This window comes from Podarcis cretensis (assembly GCF_951804945.1).
Source record: "Podarcis cretensis genome assembly, chromosome: 14".
NCBI lineage: Eukaryota > Metazoa > Chordata > Lepidosauria > Squamata > Lacertidae > Podarcis > Podarcis cretensis.
Window position 1 is genome coordinate 2,712,660 of NC_137183.1, and position 18,401 is coordinate 2,731,060.

The following is an 18,401-nucleotide window of genomic DNA, read 5'->3' on the forward strand; positions in this document are numbered from 1 at the left end:
ATCCTGACATCATTCCCTCCTCTAGGGGTCTCCTCCGGCTCCCCCTGCTCTTCCTCCTCCCCATAAGGGGCGCTATGGGGACCTCCCCACCATTCCCCTTCACTCTCTTCCCAGTAAGTGCTCCCCTGTGGATTCTCTTCTGTTTCCATTCCCCATTCTGCCTCACTCTCTTCATCTTCATCCTCATCCTCATACTCATACTCCACCCACCCTCTGGGTTTGGGTTTACTGGGGTAACTGCTGTGGAATTATCTCTGCAACCTCGGGGCATGTATGTTCCCAGAATCCTCCCAAGAATTCTCCTCTTCCCCATACCCCTTCCAGGACACTAGGTACTGCAGTCCCTTCCCCCTCCAGCGAGAGTCCAGCAATTACACCACCTTGTATTCAGGCTCCCCTCCACCAGGATTGGAGGGGGAGGTGGCTCCTTCGTTGGTTGGTACCGGTGCACTGGCATCACAGGGGATAACAAGGACCTGTGGAACACTGGGTGTATCTCCATGGATGTGGGTAGTCAGAGCTTGAACGACACAGGGTTGATTTGTTCCACCACTTTGAATGGGCCCACTCTCTGGGGATCCAACTTACGACACTTCCCGTTGCTAGGCAAGTCTTTTGTGCACAACCACACTTGGTCCCCCACCCTTATCTCCTTGCCAGTTTATCTGTGCTTATCAGCATCCCTCTTGTATTGTGCTTTTGCTCTTTCTAGCTGGTCTCTCAACAAGCTGTTGTAGCACAGCCATTTCCTCTGCAAACTGTTCTGCGGCTGGCACTGCAAGTTTGTCTTCCTGCCCTGGAAACCCTCGTGGGTGTCGCCCTTGACAGGCAAAGAATGGGGTCTGTTGTGTAGATGAGTGTACCGCATTGTTGTAGGCAAACTCGGCAAGCGCCAACTTCTCCACCCAGTCATCTTGCTGATAATTCACGTAGCAGCGTAGGTACTGTTGTAAGGTGGCGTTCGTTCTCTCTGACTCTCTGTTCATCTGCAGGTGCCTAGCAGACGAAAGACATACTTCTACCTTCAGTAGTTGCATCAGTTTCCTCCAGAACTGGGAGGTAAAATGCATTCCCTTGTCTAATATGACTTTTCATGGCAACCCATGCAGCTTGAACACGTGCTCTACGAAGAGTTGAGCCATCTCCTGTGTCAAAGGCAGTTTCTTGCAGGGCACGAAGTGCGTCATCTTAGAGAACAGGTCTCCCACTACCCATATAATGGTCTGTTTCCATGACTCCAGTAGGTCGGTAATAAAGTCCATCCCTATTGCTTCCCATGGCCCTTGGGGAGTGGGAAGTCGTTGAAGCAACCCTGCTGGTGCTTCCCAGGGCCTCTTTGCTCGCTTGACAAACCTCGCATGCCTTGACATAGTCCTTGATTTCTGCCTGCATTTTGGGCCACCAAAATTTCTGTGTCAATCGCTGTCCTGTCTTAAATTGTCCGAAATGTCCCGCCGTAGGGCTGCCATGGCATTGCCTCAGGACTTTGGCGTGAAGCTCCCCTTCTGGGACGTACAGCGCTTCCCACAGCAATCCTTCTCTTTCTGTGAAGCCTTCTGCTTCGCTCTCCCCCCCTGTATCACCTCTCTCTTCTTCCTAGCAAACTCATCCTCTGCCATCTGCTCCCGGAATTCGGACATCTCAGCCGCTGTAACTGCAGCGAGTTGTAGCTGTTCCGGCTTGAGGATATGTCTCTGTACTGGTGCCGTCTCTGCCTCCTGATACTCCGGCTTCCTGGACAGGGCATCTGCCCTTTGGTTCTGCAACCCCGATACGTACTGTACTCGAAAGTCAAACCTGGCAAAGAATGGTGCCCACCTTATCTGCCGCTTGTTCAGGTTCCTTGCCGTCTGCCAATATTCCAGATTCTTATGAACAGTGCGCACTTCCACTTCTTGCCGTGCCCCCTCTAGGAAATGGTGCCATGTTTGCAGAGCATCCTTAATGGCCAGCAGTTCCCATTCCCAAATGGTGTAGTTCTGTTCTGACAGATTTAGCCTGCAAGAGTGGAACGTGCACGGCCTCAAGTTCCCGTTCTCATCTGCTTGGAACAACACCGCTTCCAGAGCCTTATCCGAGGTGTCTGTCTCGACTACCATTGGCTGGTGCGGGTCTGGATGAGCCAAATGCTCTTCTGATGCGAACATGGTCTTGAGCCTCTTGGAAGCTCTCTGAGCTTCTTCTGCCCACCAGAAAGGCCTTTTGCCCTTCAAACAGTATGTTAGTGGTGCTGTTAATCCAGAGTACCTGGGTATAAACTTGTGGTAGTAGTTCGCAAATCCGAAGAACCTTTGTACATCTTTCCTGGTTCTGGGCTCTTGCCACAACACCACAGCCTGCACCTTGGTGGGATCCATGTGTACTCCCTCCAGTGTGATGTGGTAGCCCAGGAACCCCACCTCAGTCAAGTGAAACTGACACTTCTCCAACTTGGCATAGAGCTGGTTCTCTCTCAGCTGCTGTAGCACTTCCTTCACATGTTCTGTGTGCTCCTCAGGGTTGTCTGAGTATATCAAGAGATCATCAAGATAACACAGTACCGTAGAGTCTAGCAATCCTGTCAACATGTGATTGATGAATGCCTGGAATGTCGCAGTGCCCGACTGTAGTCCAAACAGCATGACTAAGTACTCAAAGCTGCCGTATCTGGTGCAGAAGGTAGTCTTCCACTCCTCACCCTCTCACACCTATAACAGGTTGTATGCCCCCCTCAAGTGCAGCTTGGTAAAGACCTTTGCCGACCTCAGTCTCTCAACCAGATCCCCTATGCGTGGGAGGGGGTATTGGTTGGGTATCATCACCTTGTTCAGAAGCCTATAGTCATTGCAAAGCCTCAGTTCTGCTGAGTCATTCTTTTTCATGAATAACACAGGTGCGCCTCCTGGAGCCTTCAACGGGCAAATGAAACCGCGTTCTAGATTTTTGTCCAAAAACTCTCTTAACGCAGTCAACTCCGTCTCAGACAGGGAGTACAGACGAGTGGTGGGTAGCTGGGTCCCTAGTAGTAAGTCAATCTTGCAATCATCAGGCCTGTGCGGGGGTAACCTATTGGCTTCCTTCTCACAAAACATGTCCCTGACAGCCTTATACTGCACAGGTAACTGTCCTTCCTCTCCCGTGAGAGGCCCACAGACCTTGGCCAATGGCATCCTCACCCCTAAGCAATGGAGTCTGCAATACACCAATGAGAATGTCATTGACCTCTGCCCTCACAAGATCATGGGGTCGTGCTTGAAGCTTCACCTAATTCCTGTCTGCTTGTTTCTCTGGCAACCTGCATATCATTCTCTTCCTCCCCCCGTCTCCAACTTCTGCTGGTATTTGTTCTTCGGACAGTGGCAGATTATGAGATGTAGGTTCTTCAATCCTGACACTACCTTGTTTTGGTCCAGCTTCAGGAGCGAGCATCCTTAGCTTCCCCTCTCAACTACACTGTATGCTTGACTTTTCACCTGCCCCCCCCCCCATATCAGACATCCTAACTTCTGACTCAGTTGTGATTAGATCAAGGAGATATAGTTGTTTTGCTCCTGCAGAACAAAAAAGCACAGACCAATTAAGTTGAGAGAAGGTCTTTTATTGGACCAATGTCTTGTTATTGGGCGGGGGGGGGGGCAGAGAGAGAAAAGTGATATTTTGAGTCAAAGTTATTGCCAGGCATAGCCTTTTTTTAGGAGGAGGATGAGGGAAAAGATTGAATTGAGGTGAGTTTCTATTCTGAATCACTTTTCTGCCTTGAAAAGTGATGCCTGAGTGAAAAGAAAGTGGGTGTTTCTTAATGACTGCAGGTGGTCTCTTGTGTTGATCCCTTATGTGTTTTGTGTCTCTGCATACATCTTTTTCTTCTTTGGCGATCCGTTGTAGCCGAGTAAGATTGTCTTCCATGTACACGGCCTTAAAAGTGAGTCCGTAAGTGACTGTGGAGGCCAATTCTGGATCCACACGTCCTTCCACAGTGGGGGGTCATAGGTTTTCAAGCGGGAGTTGATCATGGTGAGGGTTTGCCAAGCGTGCCTTCCTCTTAGCACATTTCTCCCTTTCGTCCTGAGTTCAAGTGTCTTCAAAGTCCATGACACCTTTGATAAAGGCTGTTTTCCACCTGGAGCACTCGCAGGCCAGTGTTTCCCAGTTGTCAGTGTTTAACCTACATTTTTCAAGATTTGAGAGAGTCTTTAAACCCCTTTTGTTGACCACCAGCATTACGCTTTCCATTTTTAAGTTCAGAATAGAGTAGTTGCTTTGACAGATGATAATCAGGCATCCGAACACCATCACCAGTCCAACAAACTTGATGTTGAAGAATCATTGCTTCAACACTGGTGATATTTGCTTCTCCCAGTATAATGGCATTAGTTCGCCTGTCTTTCCAAGTGATATGTAGATTTTTTTGGAGACACCTTTGATGGAATCTTTCAAGGTGTGGGAGATAGCGTTTATAAGTAGTCCATGTTTCACAAACATACAGTAAAGTTGCTTTGTACAAATAGCTTTGTAAACAAGCATCTTGGTTTCCCTGCAAATGTCCCGGTCCTCAAACACTCTGCCCTTCAATCGGGAGAAAGCTGCACTCGCAGAGCTCAGGCGATGTTAGATTTCGGCATCAATGTTAGGCCCTTGTGGAAAGATAACTGCCCAGGTAGGAGAAGTGACGGACACTTTCCAGCCTTACAGCACTGAGTTGGATTTGTAGCGCCGCAGAAGGGTTGTTTTGTGCTTGTTGGTACAGCACTTTGATTTATTTGGATGTTGAGCGATAGGCCAAGCTTTTTGTAAGCTTCTGCAAATATATTTAGGTTGGTTTGGAGGTCCTCCAGACCTCTGCATACATACACCCCCCCAAAGCCTCGTAATTTAGGATCAGCCAACAGCCATTGTACAGTGAGCTGGCAAAGAGTTAGCATGTTGAAATTAGGCTGCCGAAACCTAGGTCCAGATCCCTGATCTTTTTTTTTATATATAAGATATTTATTAAAGTTTTCAAAAATAATACATTGTGAAACAAAAAGAAAAGAAAAAACAAAAATACAGAAATACAGAAATACAAAAATAAAAGCAATTTAAAAACACATAGAGTTTCCACTTACTTATTTTCTTTTGACTTATTTTCCAGACCTCCTCATACCTCCCTTTCTTATATTCCAATTCAATTTGTTTGTTCAGCAAATCCTCACCACTAATTCTTTTAATTATTTCAGAACCTTATTTTCTGTATCTCTTAAACATTACAGCTGAAAACCACTTACCGGTAATTTCTATCCAACATCATTCTAAAGGTAAAGGTAAAGGTACCCCTGCCCGTACGGGCCAGTCTTGACAGACTCTGGGGTTGTGCGCCCATCTCACTTAAGAGGCCAGGGGCCAGCGCTGTCCGGAGACACTTCCGGGTCACGTGGCCAGCGTGACAAAGCTGCTCTGGCCAGAGCCAGAGCCGCACACGGAAACGCCGTTTACCTTCCCGCTGGTAAGCGGTCCCTATTTATCTACTTGCACCCGGAGGTGCTTTCGAACTGCTAGGTTGGCAGGCGCTGGGACCGAGCAGCGGTAGCGCACCCCGCCGCAGGGATTCGAACCGCCGACCTTTCGATCGGCAAGCCCTAGGCACTGAGGCTTTAACCCACAGCGCCACCTGCGTCCCTCCAACATCATTCTAACATTCCTTAATTTTACAATATTTCTGCAGATAGTCTTTAAACTTCTTCCAGTCTTCTTCCGCCGCCTCTTTTCCCTGGTCTCGGATTCGGATCCCTGATCAGCCCTGTGAAATCCCATGCATAGTTTCCTAGGAGTAAACTCAATTGACCTCTGGTGCTTCCTTCTGGCTGCATGGACTCAATTTCTTTAAAAACTCTGGGCTTTTAAAAAAGATCTTTAGCCAGAAGAGATGCAGCTTTTGGCTTTTAATTAGAAATGCAAACAATCTTACAAAGAACTTTTATCATTTAAACTGGTACTGTGAAGTAGGACCCCATCAAAAGAAAGGAAAGATGCATCCAGCCACTTGATTATTTTTCTCATTATCTGACTTGCTCTTTGAAGCCTTCCCCAGCCTGGTGCCCTGCAGTTGTTTTGGGCTGCAACTCCCACCATCCCTGACCATTGGGCAAGCTGGCTGGGGCTGATGGGATTTGGAGGAGTCCAGCTCCAACCGGAAGCCACAGGTCCCTAGCCCGGGCCCACTTGGACAGACAGGGGATATCAGGCAGGACTTTTTTCTGTCGTCTGCTGTCTGAAATATTTTCAACTGGAGATGCTGGGGTTGAACCTGGGAAGGTTTACCACCTATAGGCTCTGCCTCTGATCCCTGGCTCCTCAGGTTCATGTCAGGAGATGTGGAGAGAAGAACATCAGAAGAGACCTGGTGAATCAGACCAAAAGTCTGCATAGTCCAACAGCTTTTTTCACACAATGGCTACCCAGTGCCGGCCCAAGACATTTTGCCACTTGAGGCAAAATAGAAAATTGGGGGGGGGGGCGTGCCACTGCCGCCTTCTCTGCCGCTGCTCCCGTCTCTTCCTCCACTGGAGGCAAATGGCCTGTGTTTGCCCTGGTATACTGAAGGAGCAGGGGGGAAAGAAGGAGGCCAGAGAGAAGAGGGGGTGGCCATGGGTGATGAACACAGGAGACAGTGAGCTGCAAGCTCCTCGAGGGCCCAGATCTGCTACCCCTCTTCCTGCCTACTGAGGTAACAACCTCACCAAGGCGAATGTGTGGGCAAGCCCTGGGCCTACCAGATGCATCCTGGAAGCCCATAAGCAGAACATGAAGGTAACAGCCTTCCCTTGTCATTCAGAAGTAGACTGCCTCTGAACATGGGGGTTCCACTTCGCTATTCTGGGTAATAGTCACTGAGTGACATTCCAGGCAGGGTTGAATCTTCTTTGCAGGGGTATTGCTAGGTTCTTAAAAGATACAGAGGACAGGCTCATAGACAGAAATTTATATAACATTCGCACTTGTACAGATGCAAATTCAGAATTTAAATGTCACAGAAGGCAAAATAACTAATTCCTATCAAAATACATTCTTCAATTAACTCTGTCCCAGATCACACCAAACCAGTTCATTTACCCCCATTTGATTTTCCAGCGGCTTCTACTTCAAGTGAATTTAATTCCCTTTCAATTATCCACATTCATTACCTCCAAAATTATCTCCAGATAAGGTCATTGTAAATGAACTGATTCCCTGCAAATTAATATTCTAACCAGTTCAGTATCTCACATTACGTATTTTGAGAAACACCCAAGGCAGTTAGAAAAAGGGCTGAGACTTGCCCCCATGACCTGACTCCTTCAGTTCCCCCTCCTTCAGAGTTTGCTGTATTTATTTAATATTGGGGTGAAATCGAGCTGCACACGAAACCTGTTTTCAGTTTCAGGGGAGGCAGAGGCTGCTCCTGTTTTAGCTGGTGGGAACCAAGTAGGTTTTGAGCCAGAAATCCCCAATGATGGCTGTGTTGCAGAGAGGGAGGAAGAGAATTCCCTGCTGGAGGAGGCAACGTGGGTGAAAAGATACAACGCTTTCTAAGAATGTTGACGTATTAAGTTCAGCCATGACATTTGACTTGCCAGCCTGAGAGCTTGTCGTTTGTTTGTTTGTTTGTTTGTTTGTTTGTTTGTTTGTTTGTTTTCCCCTCCCGTTCATTCAATATAGAGTGCCAGGGCGGCAGTTTTACTAATCAGGCTTCCCACACAGATTCTTCATAATGGGGCATGTGGGAGGTTCATCTAATCAAAGAGGAATGTTGCTCTCTGGCCTTGGGAGAAGAGTTATATGTAAACAAGGAAGGCTTATCTCCTGAAATGGCAAATGTTGAGGATGTGTTTCCAATGGGTGCCTTTCCTGGATTCTTAAAATACAGCTCTTTAAGTTTGTATTTTGAGGAGCAGGTCAGTGTATACAGATTTTCCCCACCTACGAAGGGAAGGAATGAGCATGAAAAGAGGAACGAGGAAAGGGTCCATCAAACCAAGTCTCAAACTGATACTCAGAAAAGAGTTTTATAGCTCTCCATACATTTATTTTGGCACACTGTGCCATAAGAGAATTGCTGCAATAAGATACGGAATTTAGGTTGTGCATGTAAGAAATATGATTGGGAATATCACACAGTACAACCATTTTCTATTTTTCTGCATATCTGTTTGAGGGGCTTTGCCTCGTTTATCGGTCCTTCCCACTCCCTCCAATTTTCTCAATGTTCACATGTCAAACAGAAATATTTTAAGGGCCAAACTAGGTGCTTACGCTGTGGGGTTTTCTTTAGTCTGGTTGATTTAGCTCAGTAGAATTTATCGCTTTGGCTTTCTGTGGTAATTGATTGTAGCTGCAATGTTTTGCGCTTTAGAGCTCTGCTTTGGGATGGTGGTTTGTTTTTCCAGTTGCATTATTTGTTCCTACGTTATTCTTCTTTTATTGGGATTGGGATTCCCCCCCCCCATCTGCTTGATTTTGTGATGTCACTCAGATAGCCATTACTCTTTGGGTGACCAATAAATTAAATTAATACAGAAGCAAACAAATATTTGATAGGGAGGCTTTGTGCTTTCATTCCTATATCTCCCCTGTTTCTTTTCTTCTATTTTATTTGTGAAAATCTTTGAACATTTCAGAGCAACATACAAGAATCTAAAACATCAGTGTGCAATAAATCAGTATACAAATTTGGTTCAACAGTTCATGTAAATTAACAGTCTGCATGGCTGAGGCCCATCATCTTCAGCAGGCACAAAAAACCTATTATAGTTGACAGCTAGAAAGTGGAGAGGGGGGGGTGTGCCTCAGTCCCTCGGGAGTCCTGCTTGTGGGCTTCCCATAATGGGCATCTGTTTGGCCACTGTGGGAACAGGATGCTGGACTAGATGGGCCCCTTTGGTCTATCCCAGGTTTCCTCAGCCTCGGACCTCCAGATGTTTTGAGACTACAATTCCCATCACCCTGACCACTGGTCCTGCTAGCTAGGGATCATGGGAGTTGTAGGCCAAAAACATCTGGAAGAAGCCTGGTCTATCCATTGGCTCCTCTCAAGCAGGAAGTACAGTGGTACCTTGGGTTAAGTACTTAATTCGTTCTGGAGATCTGTTCTCAACCTGAAACTGTTCTTAACCTGAGGTACCACTTTAGCTAATGGGGCCTCCCGCTGTCACTGTGCCACTGCCACACGATTTCTGTTCTCATCCTGAAGCAAAGTTCTTAACCCGAGGTACTATTTCTGGGTTAGCAGAGTCTGTAACCTGAAGTGTCTGTAACCCGAGGTACCACTGTATTATTGTTATTATTGTTATATTTGTACCCTGCCCAACAGACTGCTTTGCCCCAGCCATTCTGGGCGGCTTCCAAAGCATATTGCAAGAGAGCTTCCTCTTCCACCTGAGCCTTGCTGGAGCAGCAAGGGTCTTCCTGAGCCTCTGGCATGCGTCTCTGCCCTTGGTTGTTCTTTGTGCCTGCTTGCTCTTAGCTGGCTTCTCAGACTTCCTGCTGGCTGGGTCTTGGAGTCGGACTTGTGGTTTGGTTGCGGCTGCTGCTCTCTTCTATGGCTCCTGGCTTCTGGTTCTCCACCACTTGCTTTGCATGGACCAGCCCTGACTGTGCACCTGTTCTATGCCTACTTCACCACACGTGCACACTGAATTGTAGATAACCAGTCACTATAGAACCATGCGCTTGTTTTTTCTTTAAGGGCCACAAGGGCCTGTTATTTTTGTTGCCACTGTAGAATCAGTTATACAGGTGAGGACTGACTTACACACGGTCTGAGGCAGGGATGCCCTCTGCCCCGTCACCAAAGGGCCCCCTTGGTGATACATTTTATTATTTTAGCATCCACTGCCTTGAGACTGTGCAACCTTTCAGCACACACCAAAAAGCTTGAGGACATGTCTGCTCCAACTCTAGCGTCTGGGCTGCTGTCTTGCTCTGTTGAACCTCTCTGTTCCACAGTGAGCCCTTGGGGATTTTTGTATCAAGCCTGATTTAAAAACATTTTGAGGTTGCCATGAATTATATATGGTGGTTCTCATACCTTAGGGAATTTCCTTGTTCCAGGGGAGCACAATGCTGCCTTTCAACCAAACTTATGCCTGGCCTCTGCAGGAGAATTCTTGAAATGGGGGAGCACTCTTGCTGAAACCTCATGAAATCACATTGCTCTATAGTAATTTCTAGTTGGTGTTTGTTCCTTGTCTTATAGATATCACACCTCATCACCCCCTGATCTAGGGAACCATCAGGCTAACAAAAGAGAAGAGGAGCGGAACAGCCTTAAAGTTGTGGTAGCCCTTTTTGTGGGGTAGAGCAGTGACATGGATTTGGGGGGGAGAGACAGGAGTCGCTCTATGGGGCACGCCATATTTGCCTAGCATTTCTTACTACTACCCACATTTCCTCCTTCAGTTGGAACCTGGAAGTGCAAATTGAAGTGCCAAGAGATAATGGCCACTGGCCTAAATAGCCATTCATTGATTCAGCCCACCTCCAATATCAGAAGTGCGCTAGTTCGGGTGGGAAGGGAAGCCCGTCTTTGGGATCAGCAAAAGGAAGTCCCCCCTCCCGCCTCCTTGACTCCTCACAACAACCCTGTGAGGAGGGTTAGCCTGAGAGGCAGTGACTGGTCCAAGGTCACGCAGTGAGCGGGGTCTTGAACCCTGATCTCACAGGTCCTTGTTCAACACTCTAACCATTACACTACCACTGGCCATCAGAAACTCCAGTGTGGTTGTCTTAAGAGAGGTCCATACAACTTGGGACCCACCAAGCGGAGTGTTGCCTACAAGCTGTTTTTCCAGTGGCTGAAATCCCCCACCCCCATTTCTCGGCCTGCTGGAGTCCTGTTGTAAATGGCAGATGGATCACTTTTGATTCCCTTGCACAGGCCTGGCTTAACATCTCTCAGTAATCTTGCAAGTGCCCCCGCTCCCTCTGCCCCAAGGCTAGGATAGAATAATATTGCTGCTTTGATATATCAAAACGGCTGGAATGTATTTAGGGAAGCAGACTCCAGGGGGCTTCTCTTTGCTGCCAAGAACATTAGCTCCACCTGAAACCATAGCACCCAAATTCCATTGCTGAATGCTTTTTAAAAAGGAAATAAAAACAGCAGGCTCTGTATTTTTAAGATCAGGTGATCTGTGCAATAACAAGCACACAATGTTTCTCTGAAAAGAGCTCTCTTGGGGCCTGAAAGCGCAACAGGAAGCACACCCAGTCCACAGCCTCTACTATTTCACAGATAAAAGCAGGGAGACGCTTCTCATGCCCTTGGTCTCATGTCAAGGCTTCCTGCTCAAGCACTTCTTGGTCACCAAGGGTGCAGTGCAGTTCAGTTCAGGAGCTTGACATGGCAGCCCCGCAAACCATGCCTACCAGGAAGTCCAAAACGCAGGTGGCTGTGTTGATCCATTAGGAGAGATCTTCCCTGCCCTGAGTGCCCTACAGATATTTAGGAGTCCAGCTTCCATCAGCCCCATCCATAATGGCCATTGATCAGGAACAATAGGAGTTATAACATCTGGAGGATGGGCACCAGGTTGGATAAAGCTGATCTGTATCATAGGGTCATACAACTGTAGAGTTGAAAGGGACCACAAGGGTCATCTAGTTCAACCCCCTGCCATGCAGGAATATTTTGCCCAAGTTCTACTGACTAAGTTATCAAGGCTCTCAATTTATGTGATTTTCACCAGAGCAGCTGATGAAGGCAGAAGCTGTATCATTTTGCAACAGAAGTTAAATATTGGGGGTGGGGTGTGTAAAAATGCACATCCTACACAGAACAATAGATAGCATAGGATCTATTAATTGTAATCAGCTGACAGGCATACAAGACGGAGTTAGCAAAGTGTAGTGTAGCATTCAGCATGTTGGACTCTAGCTGGGGAGATGTGAATTCAAATCCCTGCCGCTGGTCAACCTTGAGCCCCTAATCCCTTCCCACAACTACAATTCCCAGATTGGTTTGTTGTAACAAAATCTGCCCTATTTCCCTTATGGGTTATCCAAGAGCCTGTACAGAGTCCTTGGTAGGAGAAAATAACAGAGGCCAACCAGAGAATATTGAGAAGCAAAGCAGCTAGTAAGCCTGATCTTTATTAAAGCTGTTGCAACAGGGTGCTCCCCTCACACGCAGGAGGACCCAGAACAAAGGTGTGCCCGCCCTTATATAGACATTTTAAATTGCCCATCCTGGAGTCCAAGACCACCCCCAGAAACATCATATATACATCACAGAAGGGGTGTAGCCCAAGACCACCCCCCAGATACATCATACCTACCTCACAGAAATCTGAGTGTGTTGTTTATCTCCTGTCTGGCAGGTTACCTATTAATGCTCACTTGATTGGATACCCTGGGGAGCCTGGCCAGTCTTTTTAATGATAAATACTTAGTTCCTGAGCCAGGTCACAGCCTCACCCTATTCATACACAGACATACCATTAAGACAGGATTTGTAAACGAAAAGACAAGGGGGAGGCCTTTCCATTTTCCTTCGACCATGCAGAGAAATATTTGAGGTCAATTTGGGAGGGACAAAATGGTTTCAGGACTCTTTCTGTGGGGTTTCAGACATGTGGTTTATATATAGTTATGAACATTTATTATATATCCATATAACCTTAAAATTCTTATAACAGGTTTAACAATCAAGGTCTCTTCATTGCAAACTCTGGGAGTTGTAGTTAAATGAGAGGCGTAGATGTTGCCTAACAACTGTCAGCGCCCTTAAGAAACTACAGCTCCCAGAATTCTCTGGGGGAAGCCAGGAGTCTTTTAAAGTGGTAGCATAGTGCTTTAAGGGTATGGAGTGAATGTGGCCCAGGTCAGGATTGCACAGAAAGTCATTGATGAAGACGTTTGCCCCGTTTCCAAAGCATTTTCCATTCCCTGTCTTTCTATGCATTTTCTGTTTAACACCAATAACAGATCGGGTTTGCAGCTGTCCAGTTTCCCCCGTTTTCTGGTGCTACAGCTGCTCTTTTTTCCACCTTTGACTATGGCCTGCCTTTCTCCTCTGTCCCCCTTCTATATCTACAAGAGTTAGAGCAGGCATAGGCAAACTCAGCCCTTCAGATGTTTTGGGATTACAACACCCACCATCCCTGACCTGTTAGCTAGGGCTGATGGGAGTTGTAGTCCCAAAACATCTGGAGGGCCATGTTTGCCTATGCCTGAGTTAGAGGCTTGGTCCTACAACTGTCATCCGTTCTGGGGCACCAGGTTGGCGAAGGCTGGATTAGAGGCATATCTGGAATATCCCTGATGAAGGGAGGAAGTTCACAGCCCCAGGCAGCTGCCTCCTTCCCTCTGACATTGACAGACAACAGGACAAAACCGTGGCGACGGAGATGCTTTGCCCATGTAGGCCCTTCTCCATGTTACATAAGGTGTAGCCACCTAAACATTTGTATGCATCGAGAAGCTGATGTTACTGGTTAAGACAACTCGTAATCTCCCCTTACATTCTGTCTGCGTATGACAATAGAAAACAGATCCGTCCTTGTCATGGCCAGGAGAAAAACAGCCAGTGCTATGGCAGTTTGCTCCCCGCAAGTTTCTCTCTTCTCAACAGGACTTTGCACTGGTGCAGCTGCAGGGCTGCTCAGCTGAATCAATGTTTTCCCCAAGTCTTCTGAATGGTGAAATATGTTCATATGAGGACATATGTGTGTGTGTGTGTGTGTGTGTGTGTGTGTGTGTGTGTGTGTGTATAAACACACACACACACAAACACCACTGGGGGGGAATAAATTATGCTCTGAACAATTAGACTATTGTGTTGTTATGTTGTGTTATGTTGTTATGTTGTTATGTTATGTTGTGTTATGTTGTTGTTATGTTATGTTGTTGTTATGTTATGTTATGTTATGTTATGTTATGTTATGTTATGTGTTGTTATGTTGTGTTTTATGCTAAGTTATGCTATGTTATGTTATTATAATTCCTGTCTGTTTCCCCAGGTCAGGAAGGGTGGAGCTTGGAGTTGTAAGGGAGGTGTAGCAATTGGACCAGTTACACATCTGGAATAAGAGCATCAATCAGCATCCCGTTCTCCAATGCTTTTTTTCTACATCGAAAGGTGTTGGGATGCACCTCCCTCAGCAGACCCACCCCAGAGCCCAAATATGATATCTCGTGAGCTGGAGGTGCAGCAGGGCTTTACTGGGGCTGGACAGGTCTCTCCCCCCATTTCCAGCGCCTAGCTGAGAGGTCCTGGAACGCAGTTCCGGTGAGTTCCAGCTGGAAAAAAAGCCCAACCATTCCCTACAGCGGCCAGCCACAGATACCTCTGAGAAGCCCATAGGCAACAGATCTCTTTCCCTCTTGTTTGCCCCCTAGTGACTAGTAACATATAGAAATCAGGGCCAGCTCAATATAGTTTGCTGCCAGAGATGCAGGACCAGATGGCACCTTCCTTTATTCCATTTGCCAAAGCTGGCAGTTCAATCTTATTTCAACACTGGTAGCAGGAGAATGCCTTTCACTTGAAACAGCCATCCAGCTTAGGGGAGCACAGGGTAGGCTGCATCGTACACAAAGCAGAGTCCACTAACTACTGCTCAGCAGCTGCTTCACTCAGCCGAATGGTAGGGCCGGCACTGACCATCCTGACTTGTAGCCACTGATAGCTTTATCCTGCTTGCATTTCTCTAACGCCTGTTTAAAACCTTCTGGTGTAGATGTTGTGGGCTGCACAACATCTCCACCAGTCAGCCTTTTGCGCGTTCCTTCTTTTCCAGTGCTTGTGTATTGTGCAGCCGTGTACATGTTGTCTGAGATTTTTGTGCTGGAAGTGTGCCTGTGTGTGCATGACACTCAGCTCTTCCTTTCTTTTTTTGTCTGCAGCCATCAAAAAAATTGCCTTCTCAGATTGCTTGATCTTGTGGGTGGCAGCACTTTTACTCTCTTTTGGCTCAGAGCTGTAAACAACCTTCAGTAATATGGATAGTCAGAAAATATGTCAAATTTGTGCAGCTGCCTTGAAGGAGAAATTACTCACTAAAATCATCCATACCCACTCATATACAGAAAGGGTAGAGGGAAGCGTTCTCCGTGCAATTGTGGAGGGGCTCCTGTGTCTCTTTTCTTGTACATCATCCCAGGACCTGAAAGTGCACTTTCTCCAGTATTGCCTTGCCTGTCCAGTAAGATCTCCTGGGAAGCCTCTGCCATGAGTACTGGGGGTGGGGGGAGCATGGAAGAGATGGTTGGACTTCGAGAAGAAGTGGGAGGACTTTGGAGAGTTAGATCTGGAGGACCCCAGGGAGGTCCCAGTTCAGTGGGGTGTGTGGATTCCAAACTCCAAGAGATGCCTGACCCTAGGCATCCCCCCTTGTGCCTCCACTTGCCTCCCTTCCAGACACCCACTCCTAGCTTCTCCAGTTCGGGAGCAACATCCACTGCCTTCTCCTATTGCACAGCAGTCTCCCCCTTCAAGGAAGGCAGCTGGGAGTAAATCAGATGCCCAACTTGCCTCCATCACCTAGGGCAAGGAGATGCCGTGCTGGCATGCACCAATCTCACCTAGCCATCTCACTAGAAGGAGCGCCCATTTGCTTGCCTAGCCTGGGGACTTCAGCCCGTTGCCCTGCTAAATGCTGTGTCTGCCCTTCAAATGGAAGGTGCAGGGGGCTTTGGGGTTCAGCATCTTGGCTCTTGCTTAACTATGCCTTTGATCTGTTGTGTAACCACTGACTTTGCAACCTGTGACTGCCTTGTGTACAAAAGCTAAACTGGAGTCATGAGTTCCAGTTCTGGCCATACGGGGAGAACCAGGACAGCCTTGTTTCGACTTTGGCTTCTGCTGGGCAGGCAGTGATGTGAGACAGGACATTCACAGTGGTACTCCCTGGGGCCGGACAAAGATTTGCTAGATTTCTTACCCGTCCTTCACCAAGAGGTCTCAGGGCAGGTTGCAACAATTTACAAGTAATATTTTTAAAAAACAACATTAAAATCAGTTAAAAGAAATTGCAGCCCAAAGGCTTATGAACCCCCCCCCCCCTGAATGACATTGGTTGTCCTCCATGCTGGCCTCATTTAGGTTCAAAGTAAAAACCTGTTTTCTTTGCATAGGCCTGTGGAAAGTAATTAGGCTTCCTGCTGATGCTGCTGTTTTGTATATGGAGTTACAATGTTAATGGGTTTTTTTAATGTTGTTGTTCCGTGTTAGCCTCTGTGTGCTCCCATTGGGAGGAAGGGCAGGATATGAGTACAGGGAAATAATGCTTGGTGCAAGAAATATCAGAGCACAGCATAAGCTGCCACAAATGTCAGTGTACTGACTATTTGGCTATTTTTATTTTATTTAAAGATTCTAGTCCTTAGCAATGTGACAAAAGCATGTTAGTTTGTGACGTTTTGGCTGGAGTCTAAGCTGCCAGGCATTTTTATGTAATCCTCCAAGGCCTTTGAAAGCTTTTTTTTACCAGCACTGACTGTGGCTGATGGAAGTCATAGTCCAAAACATCTGGAGGTCACAAGGTTACAGAAGGCCATTTAAAACATTTTGATTAGTTGGTTGTACTTGCTTCTTCTACCTGGAGGGAGTTCAGTGGGACTCACCTCTGAGTAGACATAGAATTGTAGAGTTGTAGAGTTGGAAGGGTTCCAAGGGTCATCTAGTCTAACCCCTTCCATGCATAGGATGGCACTTAAGATTTTGTTGTCTTTCAAGCTTATGTCATTGATTATATTGTTTTAATCCTGGCAATCTTGCATTGTTCTGATATTGTAAATCTCCCAGGGAAACATGATGAAAGGTGTCATATAAATGAAAAACAACATAATAAAATAGAACTAAATAATGTTATGCCAAATCTTGGAAAACTTCAGATGAGAAGGTGGAGTTTGAATGTCCAAAATAGATCCTCATCCTTCTGGATCCGTATCCCAAAACCCACCCGTCTCTTACTTCCACATTCCCAGGGCTGCCATGGGTGTCATTTTTGGCAGGTAGGAAAGACTTTATGATCCAGCATCTGCTGTGAAAGGGAGAGTGGGAGGATGGAAAAACTGATGTTTTAGGGAGACATGCAGTGCTTTTTTCTGGGGGGATGCAGGGCTACGCATACCCCTAAATATTTTGTGAATCTAAGTTTGGCTTCATTGAGGTGCAGTATTTCAATATGAGTAGGAAAACAAGATTACAATATGAGTAGGAAAACAAGATTACCCCTAAACTTTTTTTTTTTTTTTTAGGAAAAAACCACTGGAAGAGAGAAGGAGCAGAGAGAGTCATAGCTCAGGACTCTGGACTCACTGGCAGTGAGTCTCCACGGTTTCAGACAGGGAGCATTCTCAGCTCTACCTGGAGAGACCTTCTGCATACAGAGCAGGTGCTCTGTCAGTGAGCTAGGGCTTTTTTGCAGCAAGGGAGGCAGACAAGAAGATAGTGTGTTATTGGCCAGGAAAGAACAACAGCCCAACATGGCTAATGAAGTTGAGTGGGAGGGCTTAACCTGGTTGGGGTCAGGATCTGAGGTTCATGGATTCCATGAAGGACTGCCTACACCCCCAACCCAATAATGCAAGTATGGGTAGCAGCTGCAAAATCGTTTGCAGGTGGAGAGGCTGTAGTTCAGCGCTAGAGCATCTCCTTTGCATGCGAAAGGTCCCAGGTCCAATCCCCCCCCCCAGCATCTCCAGGGAGGGCAGGGATAGGTTCCTGTCCGAACCTCTGGACAGCTGCTGCCAGCCAGTGTAATACTGAGAGAGGTGCATTGATGGCCTGACTCCTAATAAATTGGCTGTGTGTGCCATGTACACATGTCGCTGGTGCTGGCAGAGTCAGCTCAGGATCTGTTGTACAAAGAAGTTCTGAAAAGTGAGAAATGGGAAAGACTTAATCATAATGTTAAAAATCTGTTATGCAATGAGCCTGTGTGTGTGTTCTGTGTTTCCTTGCTCAGATCTATAAATAGCTATCACAAGATGAGAAAAAAGGCTCCCTGCACTGATGCAGATTTACAGCACTGATCAGACTCTCCCAGTTCTGGAGAGGCAAAGTCTGGGTTGCCTTGTTCTGTTTTCTCTGCAACTTTATCTGATCTGCCACTACCTTGATGTTAGCTTTTGTTTGGGTCAGTTTTGGCTAAAACACTCTAAACATGTTTGCTTCTCCTTTGAAGTTTTTTTGGGGGGGAGGGGAGGGGCTTTTGGCAATCAAGAAGAGGAAAGATATGCCTTGAAAAGAAGATAAGAAACCTGCTGGGTGAGCTCCCTTGATGAAGCCAAAACACAGTTGCAAGGAGTCAGTCCATTATGTCCAGAGAAGTGTGGCAAAACATGATCTGTTGGATCAAACAGACCTCCTTGCAAGACTGTGGCTCCTCTGCAAGCAAGCAAGCAAAGGCAAAATTTGCAACATATTAGCTGCATGTGCAGTTTCACTAAGGTATGCTGTATAA

General features: G+C 46.7%; 1 protein-coding gene across 9 annotated transcripts in view; it reads left to right on the top strand.

Annotated features, from left to right (window-relative positions):
• TJP1 (tight junction protein 1) overlaps positions 1-18,401 on the top strand; it is a 344,676-nt gene that overhangs the window by 167,958 nt on the left and 158,317 nt on the right. Inside the window, exon 1 of one of the 9 annotated variants that reach the window (XM_079953113.1) lies at positions 18,368-18,388. The exons of the other annotated variants lie outside the window; for them this stretch is intronic. Coding sequence (XP_079809239.1) covers positions 18,371-18,388 — 18 coding nt within the window. The 5' untranslated portion in view covers positions 18,368-18,370. Of the gene's footprint in view, positions 1-18,367; positions 18,389-18,401 lie in introns of those variants that run through there. 9 annotated transcript variants of the gene reach the window in all.